Source organism: Lepisosteus platostomus, chromosome 12 (assembly GCF_059453375.1).
Source record: "Lepisosteus platostomus isolate fLepPlt1 chromosome 12, fLepPlt1.hap1, whole genome shotgun sequence".
NCBI classification, from domain to species: domain Eukaryota; kingdom Metazoa; phylum Chordata; class Actinopteri; order Semionotiformes; family Lepisosteidae; genus Lepisosteus; species Lepisosteus platostomus.
This window is the reverse complement of record NC_142622.1, coordinates 10,780,234-10,799,996: the sequence shown is the minus strand read 5'-3', so window position 1 is coordinate 10,799,996 and position 19,763 is coordinate 10,780,234. Positions and strand designations below refer to the sequence as shown.

The following is a 19,763-nucleotide window of genomic DNA, read 5'->3' as shown; positions in this document are numbered from 1 at the left end:
ACAATATTTGACAACAAACGATCTTCTGTCATTAGCACAAATTACTCAAGACACTATGAAGACAAACAGTAAATCTGAACAGTAACAATTTTACCTTGTTTTTTGGACAGGAGGGAGGTTTGCAAATGTCTCTCTCAGATTTTCTCCTCTATTTTTAAAAAGTGAACTAGCCTATTAGCTTGCCTATATTCATTGTCATTCACTAACAACAGAGTATGTTGTATTCTTACTTGGTGTATAATGCTGGAGACCAAAGAAAACAGACTCCTTTTTTCTGGGTTCCTACAGGTACAATACTGTATATTTCACTAAAGTAGAGGAAGATTGGGGACAAAATGTACAAAAAGACATGCAGAGTTCTAGTGCCGTTTTCACAGAATAAGTCAGGAGAATTTAACAAGAGAGACTCTCAGCAAGAAATCCATTGTTGCACGAGTGATCTAAAAAAATAAGTCCTATATAATTAATAGCATTCATTTGTATTACTTCTAGTACCATATTACTGATGAATAGGACTTATTAACACTTGGTTTGCATGTTCCCTATGTATTTTTTTAAGTGTCATGCTGGAAAAAGAACAAAACACCATAAAAAAGATCCTGTGTCCTGTGCAATTACACTAACAGTAGGAGGACAGATTTACTCTGAAGAATTGCAGCTGCATCAGAAGTGTCCTGGCTGTTTTGCCAAACAAGCCGCTTGACTGTACCAGACAAAATTATCTGTAAGTGCTGGGATTAATTCAAGAGCCATCTTCATTCTTTCACACACAGAAATTCTAGTGTTTTCAGAACACTAAAACGCACTCCACGTCTGAAAAAACAACTTTGAAGATGAGATCTTGCAAAACGAACTGGACTGTTTAAGCTTAGTTCGGTGCTTGTAGCAACACAGCACGTCCCAAAACGAGTAACTTATGACATAAGCTGTACAAATACAAAAAGTAGCACAGGCTATTTTAAAGTAACAGGCAGGTGAGAACTTTCCATTGCCCTCCTACCATCAGGCATTTTCACACACACACCATAACTTGTGATATCTAAAAGCTCAGACAACCATTCTCTTCTTCAGACGTGTTAATCTTAACGTGTTAACACGTACAGAGGTTTGTGGACTAAAACCATCGAAAGGTCAATCCAGATCTGGCAAGCTGAACTTCAAGGTTAGCCACATAGTTTTGTCACAAGAAAAAATGAAAATACCGAAGTAAAGGGGTTCCATCCCTCTCAGACCGTCGAAAACCCAGTTCTGAAAAATGTTCAAGTAGATATTGCAGAGCTACAATGCTTGTCTGACAGTTGCCATAGCAATTTCCCTGTTAAAGCCAGGATGAGGATGTTAGGACAACCTGTAAGGGTTGCTCTTCCTGCTTCTGGCTGAATGAAAAGAGCTTCTTAGTTACCATGACAGCACCTTTTAATAACTACTTTCAAAACAGTCAGCAACTCAGGAAGGAAGAAAAAACTGAATACTGTTGCTACACAATATTCTAACTACGTGTCCTTGAAGCTCATAAAATTGGTTTAAAACAAAACAGTCTTATTCCTTCAAGCCAAACAGCAAGTCTTGAAACAGACTGTTATCTGAACAGAAATTCCTTCTTGTGAATACAATTACTGAAAATTTTCATTTAGACTTTTGTCCATTTTAAATGTCTTAAACATTGACTTTGTAGATTGTTTATTTTACTTTGAAAGACTAAGACTTGAGCCTCAAGATAAGTCTGAATATTAGAAGATCATAATGGTAGGGTCATTCCACAGCAAAAAGTTACTGTAAATCGACAAGTAGTTACTGTAAGTAAAATTACAAATGACAATTTCTTAAAGACAAATGGGTAGCTAGCATTGCTGCCTCACAGCGCTGGGACCCGGGGTTCAATTCCTGTGTGTTCTCCCTGTGTTCACATGCTTTTCTCCCCAGTCTAAAGACATTCAGTACTCGTAGGTTAACTGGCTTCTGGGAAAACTGCCCCTGGTGTGGGTATGTGCATGTCTGTGTTTTGTCTACAGTTCCCCGAGATGGACTGGTGTTCTGTCCAGGGACCCTGCCTTGCCCCCTCTGCTTGTCAGGAGAGTCTCCAGCTCATCCTGCGACCCGAAACTGGCTGAAGAACTTCGAAAATGGATGGGTGGACGAAAGAAGCATGTAACAGAAAATGCTGTGTTGAACTTGTTCGAAACACAAAACATAAATGTGGTTAGGCAACTTACCACTAAGGATAATTTTCCCTTTAATCATCAAGATAAACTCATTTACAGTACACAGGGCTAGTATTTACCTTATTCCCTCTGATCTGCAGGAGGACAATTTAAAGCTACAGTACATAAACTGGCTAAAAGTAAAATACTTTAAAAGAGACATTCATACAGAAATGTGAAATTCGAATGGAAGTTCATATTGCTTTATTTATGTCTGACCAAACTGGCAGAGCATTTAAACTTATACATCAGTAGCACCTTTTTTTCTACACACTGCTACTATTACTAGCAGTGCAGTAAAATATAATATGCACTGCTCAAAATATAACATGCGGATTTTAAATATAAAATATTATATAAATTGCCCAAGCAATCCTCACAAATGAGATAATATCATGATGTTTGAAATTTATTTTCATTCTTATACCAAGGTATTTAGTGAGCAACTGAGAAGTGCCTCATTTAACATCCTGACAACATGAGGCGCATTATTCTGATGGTGACAGGTGACCTCTTGGCTCTGATTGACATCCTTGCCCTCCTCTGCTAGAATCAGCTATAGAGAAGCAGTGTCCTGAGATCAAACCCGTGCAGATGGACTGGTATGCGGTCCAGAGGGATCTCTTCTCTGTGCGCCCTGTCCCGCCTCATTCCCCTGGATTCTGGAATTCCGACCTGCCGCGGCCCTCCCCGGACGCAAGAAGCCGCAGAGCAGTCCGGCGAAGGTTTGCAATGAGTTTTAATCCGTCACGGAAAGGCCACTCTGGAGACCAGACGGAGAGACTGTCTGGCGTGTATGCACTGCAAATGCTCATTACATTAAATACTCTAAAGCATCAACCTCAAATGCCATTCATGTTAGAGAACACGTTTTAGGACACGTATATTCAGAATAAACCTTTTCGCCCTTCACACAGATTTCCATATATGAGACAACTGTACGCCATATTCATCTTTAAGTTATATTGTAAAAACAGTCGAACAGGTGGTGTGTCACCAGCTCCAAAAAAAATCATGCACGAAATCCTACAGGCAGAAGTGGTTTACTGGGACTGGAGGGCATTAACAAAAGTAAACAGATAACAGAAGCAAGCACACATATGCAATCTCACGTAGAAATAGCAATGGTGTGTAATACGGGACCTACATCGTTAGACTCCTTAAGGAACATGTACAAATGGACTCGGGGGGGATTTAATATTTTTGTAAATGAGAAACTTCTTCATTCTGGAGAAGTGAATGTTTTTGGAGACTTTTTTTTTTAATTCATAAGTGTGTTTAATTTATTGCGTTATTAAAGGGTTAAAAAAGTATTTCAATGTATTAAAATGTAAAATGTGGAGGTGTAAGAGGAAGAAAATGCGAAAAATTCAAGGGGGTGCATACTTTCTGAAGGCGCTGTATGAAACATTTATCAGTAAACAACGATAATCTTGTCTTATTTCTCACATTCGGATTGGAATAAAATTACATAAATATTTTTTATTAGAAGAGTTTAGTGGAAAGGGAATTTGTATTCTTAATGGCAAACAAATGAAAAATTGTTGAACAAGTATTATTATTATTATTATCATCATCATCATCTTGTTTTGTTTTGAAAGAGTATGATAAAGATGACCATTTGGATCTTTCCCAGCTCTTATAGGTTTGCTTTACTCCAGGGACAGTGGTCAGGAATCCATGAACTCATTTCTGGGGCCCTTCTGTCTTCTGCTCGTCTTTTGTTGTGCTCCTTTCTCTCCAGTGGAGTTCTAACCCTGTTTAATTGGCTCCAGGTCAGGGAATGGGAGGACCTTGCTGAAAGAGGGAGCTACAGCAGGGTGACTGAGCAGATGGTTTTTGCGGCTGTTTTTCAAACTGAGATTCTCTTGATAAAACAAAGGCTTTCCTGTTCTCTAGCGGTCGAAGATTAGAAATTTATCTGATGGAAAATCACCGTCCCCTTCAAAAAAGTTTTAAGCGAACACCAAAGACTGCAGGCAGCAAATCACCCTAACTTAATGTCTTCTTAATTGAAAATAGACATCAGAAAAAGGACCACAATAATATTGTTCTTGTACAGAAGACAGTCAAAATGCCTTAAATACGCTGCCACATGACAAACAAACTCACACATGGCATTCTTGGCATTCTTCAATTACTACAAACAGTGCTAACAGCAGAAGAAAAACCCAGGTAGTCACAGCCAAAGCAACTTATAACGGATAACAGAGATATGAAATTCATGCCTATCTATCATCCCTGCGCATGACAAAGCACACTTCCCTATGAAAATCCCATCTTGCTATCAGACACTTTAAATGGTCCACTGATGAAAACAATTTTGCTGTCATTCCCTTGCAACACTGTCTGTGACACATTTGCAGGAGAGGCGTTTATCAACACCTGCTCAGGAGGGAATATGCTTCTAAATGCAGAATGCACAATACTGATGCCCGAGATAACTGCTCACTGTGTTCAAATAGTATAATTACATCTGTAGTGCAAAGAAAAGAACCAGATGCTGAGGCATACTATTAAACCAAGCAGAAATCAATCTGCTATACAAATAATACGTCTGGACACTTGCTATTTTCAGCCCAATGGTCCTAGCTTGTGACTTTGCTCCAGTAACAACTGAGACTCACATCAGACTCCTCATCGTTTCCAGGGAGTGTAAGAAACTGACTGCAGCTGGGTTTGAGGGTCATTTGAAGAACATACAACAGACAGAGCCAGGCTCCATTTTCAGTTAATGCTTAGGAATTGGAGCTTCTCTCTACAGACACCAAATCAATAGAAATGATAACACAGTTGCAAGGTCATTTGTGAACACTGCCGGAATGTATGTTGATAACAGGCACACAGCACACAAAAAAAAAGAAGAACAGACTCATTCATTTCATGGACTTCAAATTTAAAGGGGACTTCTACACTCTGAACGATTTCGATCTTTAGAAAAGATTCTTTGCTTACTGTATACTTGGAAAATTAATACTTTGTTTTTCTACAAATTACATACAGCACAGCGTCATAGCCGTTTATTACTCTAGCATGCGTTTCACATCAATGCCTGTTACTGTAAACAGAAGAAAGGCACTGCTCCAACTCCAATTTCCAAAGTGTTTAGGTGTGCAGAAGACAAACAGGAATGTTTGTCTGAGCAGGAATGGCTGAAATGGAAAACATATACAGTACACCTTAAAAATGAGGAGGGGTACAGTCTCACCACAGTGAAAGAAAAGCATATGTGCAGCAGGTAAGAAGACATCACATGAACTAACAAGCTCCTTCTGGAGAGAAAGAAAGTGCCTGTGATAAAATCGGCTCCTACTTACAGAATATTCTATGGTCCCTTTAGGTTTCTGGAAAGACATCCGACGCCCATCTTTCTTCTCTGGAGTCTTCTTCTGCCCGGTGTCTGAAAGCAAACGAGGCAAGGTGCGCATTACATTCATGTTCCTCTCTCCCCAGCTTGTCACAAGCTGCTGATTCCAGCCCTGTGGGCAGACAGCTCATTCGTCAGCTAAAAACAGTTTGCGCTGCAAGAGACTCTACCCCCTTCCCTTCTCCCAGCCAGCCAGCCAGCCAGCTGACAGACACAGATTCCTCTTCACCTTGCTGCTCTCAGGCTTCATCTCGCAGACAAGACACAGACCGCCGTGACCTCGGAGAGGTCGTTAACAACAGAGGCACCTGCTGGCATCTGCTGAGGGCATTAGTGTGGAAGAGGCTGAGCAACTGACTTCTCCTCCACGGGCAAAGTTACCCCCGCCATACAAGCCCCGTTAAGAGCTGACAGGCTTTTGTGTGTTGCTATGACAAAGAAACACTGTCACACATGAGTCACTGTGACCAAAAAAGCTTTTCATGAGACTAAAGATTGCATTGGGGGGAAAAAAAAAGATAACTTTGGCAAACAACAGGTGAAACTCTGTCAAGGAAGAATCCATGTTGGAATAGGTAGCCCTACGTTTCATATCTAGACAGTAAAAGGTACTGTATACCAAGTCATTAAGAAACATAAATATTCACCCTCTTCAAAGAGTGCAACTAATTTAATAAAAGATTTCAGTGCAATTGCTAGGCTTTGCAGAAGTCACAAAAAATATTCTGAATTATTCTACTCATTAAAAAAAACTTGTAATTCTGTGATCCATAACACAATCCTAAGGATATCTTTTACTGCTATATAAGCAATTTTGTTTTGAAATAACCAATTTGTATTTTCATAGAATAACAAGCAGCTTTTAGACTTATGAATGTGTAGACAGGAACAACTGTGATGCTCCTGATGAGGAAGACCTGACTTGTTTTGACTGGAAAATGTGATGGATTAGCTACAATTAAATGTCATATTGGCTCCTCATGCATAATTTACATTGAATTGTTGTGATGACGTTTTTGAAGTTTCTGATCAATGTGAATTTAAGATTGTGAAATTTCTCCCAAACTAAACTGTGTTCCTAAACTAATGTATGTTGTCCTAATAGTTGTTCATATACTGTAAATGACTGTCTAAGCTTAGTTGTTTTATGCTCGCAACTGGTAGTTTAAGAAAAGGAAAACTGAAAACAACAACTAAAAAGTAGACAAATTCTTCAAGACAGAATAATATTAATTGAGCATTCCAGTGATTCAATAAAAACAGAACATTAGTACTGAATTGTTCTTTTCAAGCGGTGTGATCCAGTGGTTCATTATTTGACAAGGACAATAAAATAACCTTTTCACCAAAGTAATAACTCTCTTTGGTGATCCATTTACCAACCTTGCAAAAGCCCTAATGAAGATCTTTGCATCGTCCAAAGAAAAGGGGAAGAAAGTTAAAATGACTTTTTCCATTTGTCAGAAAAAGGAAATCTGTGCAAGAGAAACCTCATTCCGCCCCATATTGCAAATTGCTCCTGATCTCATCGAAGCCCATTTGTCAGTGTTTGGAACCCATACCTTTCCAGACAAACCTTCCCCAAAGCTTGACCATCCTTATAAAGCCATTGGTACCAGCTGTGGGATCTGCGATAGAACCTAACCTGTTTGGTTAGTAACGTCAGCAACAGTGGTTTGTGGTTTGGAAAGTTTTTTGATCATCTCTCACCGAAAGCGATCAAAGCAATTTACAGCACCAATATAACACTTCATTTGTGGAGCTGCAGAAGGGCAACACATGGTGATTTTAAAACATGCGTCTTCCAAACTTGGTGCTAAAACTGAGATTTTAGATCAGAAGCTGCGAGCATCTTATAAAAAAAACTCCCCCCTCCTTTTAAAGCCCTTATTCCTATATCAAATGCTTCTTGTTTCTAAAATAAAAGCTGTTGTCTTTGATTTTTTTTTCACATTTCACCTAATCGTGCTGTGGTAATAATGACGGTGGACAAAACAGTTATTTTCATGAGGACAACTTGTTCATTTGCACTACATAATTCATTTTATACAGCCATTGAACACAATGCAAGTCACCTGTTATTTTTTCAGTCAACAAAAAACAGTTGCACTGAAGCTGAAAAATTATAAACATCATTCTGTGAAAAAATCATAACATTGACAAACAGAATAAAGGGGGGAAAAGCCATTACTGCTTTAGGAGAATACAAATGGATTTTCTTACATTGGTACTGTACAGTATGTGTCTTCAAAACTGCAAGCCACTATCCTCAAACCTGTGGTTTATAAAGCTTATGAAAATGAATGTATACTACTCTGGTCAATTAAAACACGGTATTATATGGAAAGACAACATTAGTCATCTGCAATTACATCCATCCACCTATTTTGTAGTTGTTTTGTTCCTATACAGGAACCCATCCCAGTGAGCAACATTTGCAAGGCAGGGTGCATCCTGGACAGGATGCCAGTCCATTACGGGGTGTGCACAAACATAAGACGCACACACTCGCACCAGGGGCAATGTTCCCAGAAGCTAATTAATCTACCAGCGTTTCTTTGGACTGTGGGAGGAAGCCCATACACACTCCACGCATAGATAGCCCCAGCAGATCTGGGACTGATCCCCCGTGCTGCGAGGCAGTAACATTAACCACTGTGCTGCCCTCTAAATTTTCGGTTTATCACAAAAACAAAACTCCATTAAAAAAAGACCCAAAAAACTCAATAAGTAACAGAAGCCATTGCTACTGCAATCTAGATAAATCAAGAGCACAGCTGCAGCACAGGGGAGGGCACGTTCTAAAATTACATCTTCGTCCCAGCCACAAGAAAGAAGAAGGCAGCTCATTTCAGATCACAACACGTTACCAGACATTCAGGATTAAACCCTCAAACTACATCACGAACAGGGTTCTGCCTACATTGAGGCAAAATTCTGAAAACTCTGTGGCTCAACTGTGAGGTTAGTTTACCCTTTACCACTCCAAAAAATAAAAACCACGTGAAGGTAATTAAACCTCTTTTTTCAATTGTGGTAATCTTCAAATTTCAGTTGCATTCCGAATACAGAAAAACAGGAACATTAAATTAGAAATGCACTGCAGCATTATTGTGCTTTACCTGAAGTGCTTAACCATAACTGTACATTCATGCAAAATAAAAAGCCTTGGCTTCCTTCAGCAGGAGAGAAGCAGTGTCAGGGGTTTTTCACATTATAATGCCTTAAAACCTGATTATACCATTTCCCCAATGGTCTTTAGTGCCTAACACATGACCTATTATCTCTATGCCTCTGATGGTTCTAGAATCCACCGTTAGAAACCTGAAAAAAATAAGCACTGCTGACTAGAGAACCCCTATTGCCTAACATTGCCTTGCAGTCTCAACGCCACTATTTTTCTTCCATCTTGCTCAATCAGACAACACTATATTGAACAATGTTAACAGATTTTTTTAAACTGAGTTTTTGTTTTTAATCGGCAGTTTCTAGAACAGGTACAATAATGCTGTTCGTAAAGTCCATTACTTCAGACCTGTATACAGATACACTGCACCGTTTTTGACCATAAGAAAATACTCAAAAACAATGTAAAAAAAAATCCCTTTTCACACAGTACAGGAGGATCACTGCTACATTAGTAAGATGGTACCAGCGATTAGTCATGGATCTTTGTGACCTACAGTATGTGTACAGTTACCTATGGAGGTCTGGTTCATGTTCCTACCTCCATGCGAATGCTAGGAATGTACTGTTTGAATAAGAGACTTTATAGCTGAAGACTGCAATCTCTGCATTACTTAACCTTTGGCTTCTGTTCTATATTATTTATCCAGCTATCTAACTATTGTATTAGAAATACCTTTCCAAACATGTGGGCGACACAAATCATCCACTTCACAGAGGATGCCAGACATTTTCAGGTTGACCTCCAAGGAATAGCTCTTTGCATACCTGGAGGTGAATGAAGTGACTGGAGTTCTTGGAGCTTATTCGTGTCATAATGTGCAATTCATTCATTCGCGACATTCCAAGTTGTCCCTGGTCATAGGCTTGGGGCCTTCACCTCCACTCCCTTTATTACAACAACATCTACAGGTCTGGCTACAATGCTATATAAAACAACAAGTAACATGCTTTAAATAAAAAGTCAGTCGTCATTAAATATGACAGAATTTGTTGTGATATGATTTCAATGTGTAGCCTGATCTTGAATGAATTCTTACCTTCAATAGCACTTACTGTGGAAAAAAATACTGAAGGCACAAACTTGACCATAAATCAATATAATGTTTTGCCTACAGTGGCTCAAATTAATTAATTTTAAATTCATTTTAAATGAAAAAAGGATAGATACTAAAGACTAAGGTTTTCCTTAAATTGGAAATTAGAAATTTCCGTTTGTTGGACAACAACAGAAGGTACAAGAGTGGAATATACTGTAATTCTCCTCAAAAAATAGTAAAGAAATCTTTTGAAACTTTTTTCCTTTAAATTCACGTAACACGTAGAAGTTATTTCATGTACCTCTCATTCACTGCAGCAAAGCATAACAGGAGCATTTCTTCATACAGTAGCACGTTACAGGGTGTCACAAACATAATTACAAACAGGCTCTACACAAGAAGGAAGAGGGTTATGAAATGGGCTCATTTCTGCACCCAAATCTTGACAGAAAGACGACACACAAGCCTGTCTCCATTCTGCAACACGCAGCCAAGTACTGGCACAAAAGACAGGAAATTAGCCAAATTATAAAAAGACTTGTATGGTATAACCTGTCCATACTGTACTTGCATTTTAAAAACTGTACCTGGAGAAAAATATGATTTCACCCTTTCTAACCCAAAAACTTTCTACGTGACCCAGGGTTTTTCCTCAATTTACAGAAACAGGTCATAGAATCTCTGGCAACTTGACAGAAATTATCGTTCCACATGAGAATCAACCGAAAATGAAACCTGCAAGCAAAGTGCTCATTTTCTAAGAATATTGTGTATCTGAGCACATGGGAGCTTTGGAGAAAAGAAACGGCATTCTATCGGACAGCTTTTGCGCCTCGTCACACAGCCTGCAGGTGTTTCCACATGAGCCACAGTATGTATGAGTTGTTCAGCCTCTTTCTCGAACACAGAGAGAAAAATACGTTCTAGCAGAAAATATATAACTATGCAAAAACTTGACTCGGAAAGTATACAAAATGAGGGTTTGGGGAAGAGCAAATAGGGTTAGAAAGAAGTGACACTGTTAGATACCGTACATAACCTGCTTGTAGTTACTATACATACAAATCTGCAGCCAGTGAAGTTTGCAGTAGTGAAAAACATTGTGGGATTAGCGCTGCAATGTGTGAAACACCACAGCTGGAGCTCACGATTATCAGCAAAAGGCTGCACGCCCGTTTTAATGGCTATGGACCAAGAATTTCCCATCCACTTCTGCAGGGGCACTCCTGTCAGAAAATAAAGACAACAACCTTGATTGTCTCCAGTCTTCCTGAACACTGGTTTTAGAAGAACAAAACCAGGAATCTGAACCTGCAGCACAAATACAGGAGTTGATTTTAGATCTTGCCTGGCACTATCATAAGTACAGCACAGGCTCGTGGATAAAAGCAGGAAGAGATTTGTGTGAAAGATAAAACCCGAATTATTTGGTGTCACACTAACCACTCTGGACAACTAACAGTAATTATGAAGCATGAAACAGGGCATGACAAAGACAACACTGAGAGAGAAGACACTGTACATATAAAGATAACGGAAATCAAGATTTTGTAAAAATGACACATGAATACATCAATACACAGGAACTTAAAGTATACACGACTTTGGTGAAGGTTGATCTTAGTCTCAAATATCAGTCTGTAAAATGTTGTTCTAAAACTTTACTGGCTCACACCAATTTCTAAGCAGATTTTAATATGGCTTTCCTTGTCGCTGATGAGAGATTAACATTTGAGGAGTAGCCTTGAAGACAACCTTGCGCTGTCTCATTCTTCTGAGAGCCAAGGATTTTTATACCTTCTTCCAGGCACACTGGAGATTGTTGCGGATTTTACTGACAAATGTTCCTTGACAGATCTGATATCTTTGTCATCATATCTAGGTGTTTTTCTTAGCCAACCTGGTCTTAACTTGGAATTCATATTTCTTTAGTTTACTCAAAATAGAATATTTTTGTATGCCCAATCCACGTGCTTTGCCTCTGCCTGATATTCTTTAACAGAACATTTTTTGGTTTCAAGTTCAGAATGCCAACCCCGACGTCAAAGTGAGACAGACTCACAGCTCTTTCATGAGCGCCTAATTATCCAAGATCAAACACCAGACCGACAAAAGATACCCTTCAGCTAATTGTCCTAATGCTTCTTCTCCTCCACGATGAAGAGATTCAACACTATCTAATCACACTAATTTGTTTAATTTGACTCAGGAGGCAAGAACTGAATTGTTTTAAAATACAATACTTAGAAGCTGTACTTAGGTATTATTGACTTCACTGTGTTTAGACGTCACTGTCCCAGTACTTTTGGAGGGCAGTATATGCATCTCACAATCAGAGGGAGAAACACCTGCACACAAAACCGCTCCATAAACCTGACTAGTCATGTGTTGCAACCAGTGAGACTGTTATACAGAAACGGGACAAAGACTTTTCACTTGCATAAGCAGAAAATGGGATAGTGACTATTTACACTGCTCTGCACATGCCCATATTTCTGGTACCAAGTGACTTGAAATGTACACACTGCAATAGAAACTGTTCTTTATGTACACGCCGTGACAAATTAACTAAGATTAAGTGTGACATACATGAGGTACGTAGTGTTCTACAGCAGTAGTACAGTTTTGATATCCAGTACAAAATCATTATAGACCCCCACAGGAAACATAAGGTTGAATAGGCATCAATGCATTTCAATCTCTCCTGAAGCAATCTTTCAGAAAGGTGCTCCTTTAACAAATTCATTACTTATCGGACAAACATACTGTACAGTAGTAAACCGACCCTGCCAAGTCTGACTCTAATTTCATCTAATGCAAAACACAAAGTTTTTGAGGAGCAGGAGATCTGCCTCTGCTCACTCCACATGCAGAGCTTTTGTCAGGTAATCAAAGGATTCATAGCAGCTCATTAGGTGTTTTCCTTACCCTGAGTGTCTTTGTCATTAACAGGAAAAGGTCGGTGCATTTGCAACACACTGTATATTAAATGTTTTCTTTGCTTCTGAAGACTCTGCCAAGCTGTTAACAAACAACATGCCCACACACTGTCAATCATTTCTTCATTAGCAGCTTGATCTTCAGAATATGGAGCACTGTGGCAGGGATGGCTTTAAAAAATAAACCGATCTGCCGTCGGTCTTGTATTTAACACATCACCTTAACCAGGGGAGTTTCCCCCGACCCACATCCTGCTCCTTTGCATAATTAAAACTGGAGACTTTCTGCACACATGCTAAATGGTGGCCTTCAACACACAAGAGATGGAGACTAAACTAGATTATTGGCTGCCACAACTGAAATAGGACAATTTCAGGTTTATTGTTACTCATTCGCAAATAAACAGTGTCCCGAGAATTTTGCAAATGGGTTAGAAAATATTTTACCTCTTCTTCATTGATATGAAGTCTCGGGATTGAGGAGACATGAGAAAGCTGAGACCACTATAAGCTTGTGCAGTGAACAAAAGAATTGTCTTACATGCTACTGCTTTCATCAACGAACATCTTCTAATTAAACATTAATGACATCCAATGACGAGATATAACTGTTACAACTGCATCTACCACTTGGTTCACATTCACATTAAAAGATGTTTATTAAAAAATGTTTGCATCTCAAAGGATCCTAACTTTGGTCTGTTCCGGTAATCGCCATGTCATTTAAGATAACATTTCAGTACATGGGCTGAAACTATAACTTTCATTCAGATTTTGTAAAGTTTTTCAGATCTGTCTGCATTTTTGTCATCATAAAAAAAATGAATGCAAATTGGATTAGCTAAGACTGCATCAGTGACATGATCAGATTTCTAACTTGTAATTCCTAACCTTTTGCAAACACAGGTTCAGACAAACTGCACAAATTGTGCAAGGGTGCAGACTGGGCACCTTGACTCAGGTGGTTCTGGTTTCTTGCGTTTTCCCACTGTTCATGCCAGGAGTGTCCAATCCATCTGTCCAGATGGCTGGCATGTCTGAGGTTTTCATTAAAGTGCTCAGCTCTTAAGAAGAACCTGAATCAGCTCATCGGTGATTTTAACACTGCAAGCTCTTTGGGTACAGGTGCTCCTAGACGACCTGCAGGTGCCCCACTACTCCTGGACCAGGACTGGACAACCATGAACTACACACTGGAGAGTCGGGATCTTCCATCACTTTGACCTCTGGAGATGGCATCCCCAAAGAAATCAGGGAATCAGCCTGAAAACATTATGTTTACCTTCTGTATCTGCTCAGTTTTTGGCTTTTGCAATTTTTAATTTATTTGATATACTGTAAAGTGCTTTTAAAGGTGCTCTATAAAATAAAGTTAATGAAAGTACTGTAATCTTCCAGTTGTTGGAAAGGTCCCCATAAACTCATTCTTTAAATATATTCACACCCTGCTGTGCTTAGCGTCTAAAAATCAACGCTAGACACACGAACAGGCAGTATGCCATCAATAAAACCCAGTCAAAGTCATTATAATGATGTATTTCCATTTTACTATGTCTTTTTTCCTCCTCAAGGGCAAAATCCATACACTATTAATCTGCACAGTAAAATTTTAACATCAATATTAATATTTATATTATTTTAACAAATGGATGGATTATTTAAGCATCACAGTTATTTTATGATCAACTTCATATCCCTGACTTTGCAAGTCACAGCATTCATTACATATCCCTATCCTCAACTGCCATAGTTTGCTGAAACTTAAAACAACTTTTCGGTTCATTATCTGCTGTTCAGGAGCTCATTTATCATGTTAGGCTCTACTGTGGCTTTATATGCACAAACTTGTCTCACAGCCTCCTAGACTATTTTGCTAACAAGGAGCTGTTTTATGGTTACTGTTATCTGTGACACAGCATGAATTGCAGTCTATGACAGTCACTAGCAGCCAGTATAATTAAAACACCATGCTGCCATATGTACAACATATTAGTCACACCTATGTAATTGTACATGCACTACCTAAACTGCTGCAAGTGTCTTGCAGATGTTTAAATTACTTAGAAAAGGAATTTATTAGAAAACCTCCACTTTAAATGTATCCTGTTCCATAATTACAGAATGGAACTTTTTTTTAATTCTTTCAGCTTCTTTATACCATGACCAATATACTACGCCAAGCCCACTGTAGTGCACTTTGGTCTTAGAACTGCCACTCGGGATGCGTTTGGAAAGACTAGGGCTGACAGTGATTTGCTGATTAGTACTACTGCCCAACAGTTCCAGGGTCCTGGGTTCAATTTCAACTCGGGGTGCCTGCCTGTGTCTTTTCTACTTTATATTGTTGAATTTCAGAGGCTTGTTCTAAGTATCACCAGTGCCGTCTATGGAACTATAAATAAATGAAAACTACTACTACTACTAATAATAATAATAATAATAATTGCTTACACTTATATAGCGCTTTTCTGGACACTCCACTCAAAGCGCTTTACAGGTAATGGGGACTCCCCTCCACCACCAATGTGCAGCATCCACCGACGGCAGCCATAGTGCGCCAGAACGCTCACCACACATCAGCTATCAGTGGGGAGGAGAGCAGAGTGATGTAGCCAATTCATAGAGGGGGATTATTAGGAGGCCATGATTGGTAAGGGCCAATGGAAAATTTGGCCAGGACGCCGGGGTTACAGCCCTACTCTTTTCGAGAAGCGCCCTGGGATTTTTAATGACCACAGAGAATCAGGACCTCGGTTTTACATTTCATCCGAAGGACGGCGCCTGTTTAAAGTATAGTGTCCCCATCACTATACTGCGGCATTAGGACCCACATGGACTGCAGGGTGAGTGCTCCCTGCTGGCCCCACTAACACCTCTTCCAGCAGCAACCTTAGTTTTTCCCAGGAGGTCTCTCATCCAGGTACTGACCAAGCTCACACCTGCTTAGCTTCAGTGGGTTGCCAGTTGTGAGTTGCAGGGTGATATGGCTGCTGGCTAATGTTCATGAAAAGGCTGAATGACCTCCTGTTATTTGTAGCCATGCTGAAAGCCTTCTCAAAGTTACTCATTTATCATAGTGTAACATACAGTATTAGTTCTACTGTACATCCAATAACATACAGTACAACCAAACAAAATTGTTTCTAAATACTACTCAAATTTTCTTGACAACATGATTGCAAACTTTATATGCAATCTTATGCAACAAATACATAAAACATCGATGATGGCTGACAATAAGAACTGTTTAAAATGTCGCTTCTACACATCTGGGATAATTGCAGAAGGTTCCAATTGCTGTTATTAGATTGTAGGTCCATGGTCACAATGTTAAACAATGTGAGGAAATCATCAGCTTAGGCAGAGCTGTATTGCAGCTGTCAAAATCTCAGATTAAAATTCATGAAAATCTGGACGGACTGGATATTACATCAACGGCATATTGCGAAATATACCATCTTTGAATTACATTTTTCTTACTTTAATCAGTGATATTCCTTTCGTGGTCATAAGCACCTGCGTGTACTGTAATTCCACAATGCTTTTCCTATCAGAACAATAATGGTTTTCTATAAGCTTCTGCAACATGGTACAAGAACAGAAGTTCAAATATCATAAATCAGAAACAATAAAGTAATATATGATAGAATGGAATACAGAAAAGCACAAATGTAGATAGAGACTTCTTATGCACTATTTCCACAATAAGCCTACTCCATATTCAAGGGCTATTTAACTTTACAGTTTTTTTGCCCTGCATAGGGTACATTTTTATTAAAAGTAAATACAACTTTACAGGGCATTTTGTAGAGCTTGTGTGGAACAAGCTTGTTTTCTTGTCATTTCTTTTTGAACAGAATGACATTAAAAGACTTTGTATTTCAGAACATACCTTTTATTTCATTAATAATTAAACTACTGAAAAGAAGGTAAGTTAAGGCCTGATAAAATGCCTGATTAGCAGTCTGGCTTATTTCCCAGGCTCTGAGGGACTCAGTCAAACACCAAGGCAAGGACAGCCTGCAAACTGACATGCACAACAACACCCTTGCAAAATCTGGCTCTGTCACAACTACCCAAATGGTGCACGCAATTTTAAAGGGCTGATCTTCTTTTCTCAGTTAACCCTTGCAAGCTTATTTCAGGACTGTATAAAGTACCAAGAGCCTTGATAAAAAAAAGAGAACAATGCAGTATAGCATTTAATATCCTTCAGACAAAATCTCACTGTATATACAACTTCCTAGGGACAATCTCTCACAATACATGACCAGCCTGCACCCCTGCACAAACAGTGACATTTATCCAAAAGATATGGATCACAAGGAAGCCCACAGCAGACACTTACAGACCACTGAAAATCAACAATAAAAGTGAATAGAAGGGGTTATGTCTTGCGATGTTTCCCAGCTCCAAGGCTATTGATACTTCAAAGGAATTTCTGCTACCTACAGACATTGCCTCTACAATTAAAAAAAGACCATGGGATAGATTATGGGCATTGACCATCAGATGAAAAGCTACAGTATAGAGAAGCAGGCACACATTTCTTTGCAAAAACTATGATCTGGAAAACGAAAGGAATGCTATAGCTAAAGTTCTTTCTCACTCTGCGTTGCAGGATAACTGCCTTCATGCAAGTGCGCGTACAGTCATGTAAAACTGGCTGCACCGGGCTTCAGGTGCTGAATCTGTACGTTATGCTAATAGATCCAGCAATGTGCGTGACACAAAGAGAGACTGATATCAGGTCATAGATGTTGCTACACGACAAGAATGCAAAGGTCAGGGAAACCGACATTTCGAAGCAGTGAATGAAACTCAATTTTTAAACTCCACGATTGTGCAGGCCGACAGAAGTGCAAATACAAATGCATGATTATTCATGTTTAGGGAGTCATTTTCTACTTGAAAAACTTCAGCCAACTGTTGTAATGTTATTTTCGCACAAGGTGAACAGTTTCACACAGAAACAAAGCTCCTATGCTTACCAACGAGATGACAATATTTTTTTGTTTTTTACATAAGACTTTGGCCATAATTCTTTTTTTCAGGCTGTCTGTTAACCTGCCTAGAGTATATTTAAATTCATGCTGCTGACAATATCACAAGATACTGTATTATTTTTTAACTGATTGCTTTCTGTGCACATCAGAAAGTCAAAGTCAGTTGCACAGTGTCTTCAGACAACAATCCCTGATTTTTCATCCTTTTTTTCTGAAATAAGGAATACTACAGTATTGTTTGTGAACATTATTGTTTGGCGTGACCCTCACCCAGGAGTGAGCAGCTTTCCAATATCAGGCTGATGGATACTTAGTACTCAAGAAAACACTCAAAAAATTGTACCTGTCTACACTTTAGGACTCAAGGGAATATGTCTGAGAAGACCGAGCCCTGATTTTCATCAGGGAATGCCATTTTCATTTCATGAAAAATCAGAAGGAGGGCAAGCTAAAATACTAATACTAGATTTGGAACATTCTTAATAAAAACCAGATCAGATCAGAAAAGCTTTGGAAAAAATTAAAATGTTCTGCGATTTTTTAAAACAAAACCTAACATCATCCAGGCAAACCTTAGCATATTTTCACCACCATAGCCTTGGGTCCCGGGGTATTATGCAAGGAAAGATGAACAATTTTTAATTACATGAAAAACACTGAGGGAATATCGAGAAAGATGAAAACTCAAAAATGACAGATACAATAAAGACGTGCTAAATCTTTTGACGTTGCATAATCATGTCCTACAGAAGTCAGAACGTCTTCGTTTTTATTTTCTTTAAAGCTCTCTCACTGGGCCCGTTAGACAGTGTCTGTCAATCCAAACCAGTGGGAGGCTCTCACGGGGTTTCCCAATTTAGACCAGTGGCAAAAAAGACCTAACGCTATGGAACAATGTGCAGCTGATGTACAGTAGCTGTGAGTCAGATACAACTCAAAATTAAAAATTAGCACTCTGGATACCAAACCCCGTTGGTAAACGTGTCAGTGTATTAATCGCGGTCCAACGTTGAAGACTGAAATCAGTTTCAAGACGCTTACACATGAGCCCTACCAGTACAGGATATTTCTGTGGCAGTAATGTGCTGTACAAAGTGCAGTCCAGCACGCACACGCGTTAACGCCAGCCTTCATAAATTCCAGGGTGTGACACACCGTGCAAGCACTTTAGAAACGATAACATAAATGGGTGAACGTTATGAAAGCCCAAAACATTATAAACATGAAAGAACAAAACAATAATTAACTTTTTAAAGTGCGGTAACTGCATTAGGGTAGTTAAAATAAGTCTTTCTTTACGTAAAGCATGAAAAGTCAAACAGTAAGAACAGAACGTTTCAGCGTATAGAACAAAAAGCAAGCATTATCATTACAGTAATATTAGAAAGTTCAGACCTTTTACTTGTTGCACAGCCTGCTTTATATGTGAGCATTTAACTTGTTCTTCTGCAAAGGAATCTTTAAACTGTACTTCTCGACTTGATGCAGGCCATATCGTACTGGATACCGCTTCTTTGACAGACCGAGCACTCCTCGTAAACGTCAGTATATAATCCATTTTGGGTTTTCGAAAGCGCACGGTTTCTACTACGTATCTTAAAAAACAACACCAAAAATTACTTCACTTCTCAGTACATGTCAGTGTAGTCGCCATGTTTCCTAATGCCAGTCGAGTGAAACGCTGTGAGACAACACGTTCAAACAGGAACTGAAATACAGTCACACAACATCAACAACTGCGGAAAAGTTTTCCCCCCTCCAGCTGGCGAGAAGCGCCGCAGTCGCGAACTGAACATACAGTATAGTACACATTAATAACGGTTCCCTCAAAACATGTACGTAAGGATAATTCATCTGCAGTATATCTCCGATCGACTATTCTTACTTTTTATGTGTATCACGGTGTTTTAAGTGCTTCTCCTAATAATGCTTTACAGTAGTACTACTACAGTACACAACACAATCTACGTATACGTATAAAATACAAAACTTAAAATATATTGTTAATGTACGTTTACTTCTGC

At 39.0% G+C, this 19,763-nt stretch overlaps 1 protein-coding gene across 4 annotated transcripts in view; it reads right to left on the bottom strand.

Moving 5' to 3' along the window:
• LOC148651071 (oxidation resistance protein 1A-like) overlaps nt 1-19,763 on the bottom strand; it is a 171,978-nt gene that overhangs the window by 48,865 nt on the left and 103,350 nt on the right. For 3 of the 4 annotated variants that reach the window (XM_088600923.1, XM_088600927.1, XM_088600925.1), the window contains exon 4: nt 5,519-5,601. In XM_088600923.1, coding sequence (XP_088457049.1) covers nt 5,519-5,601 — 83 coding nt within the window. Of the gene's footprint in view, nt 1-5,518; nt 5,602-19,134; nt 19,462-19,763 lie in introns of those variants that run through there. The other variant, XM_088600926.1, reaches the window with a different exon arrangement.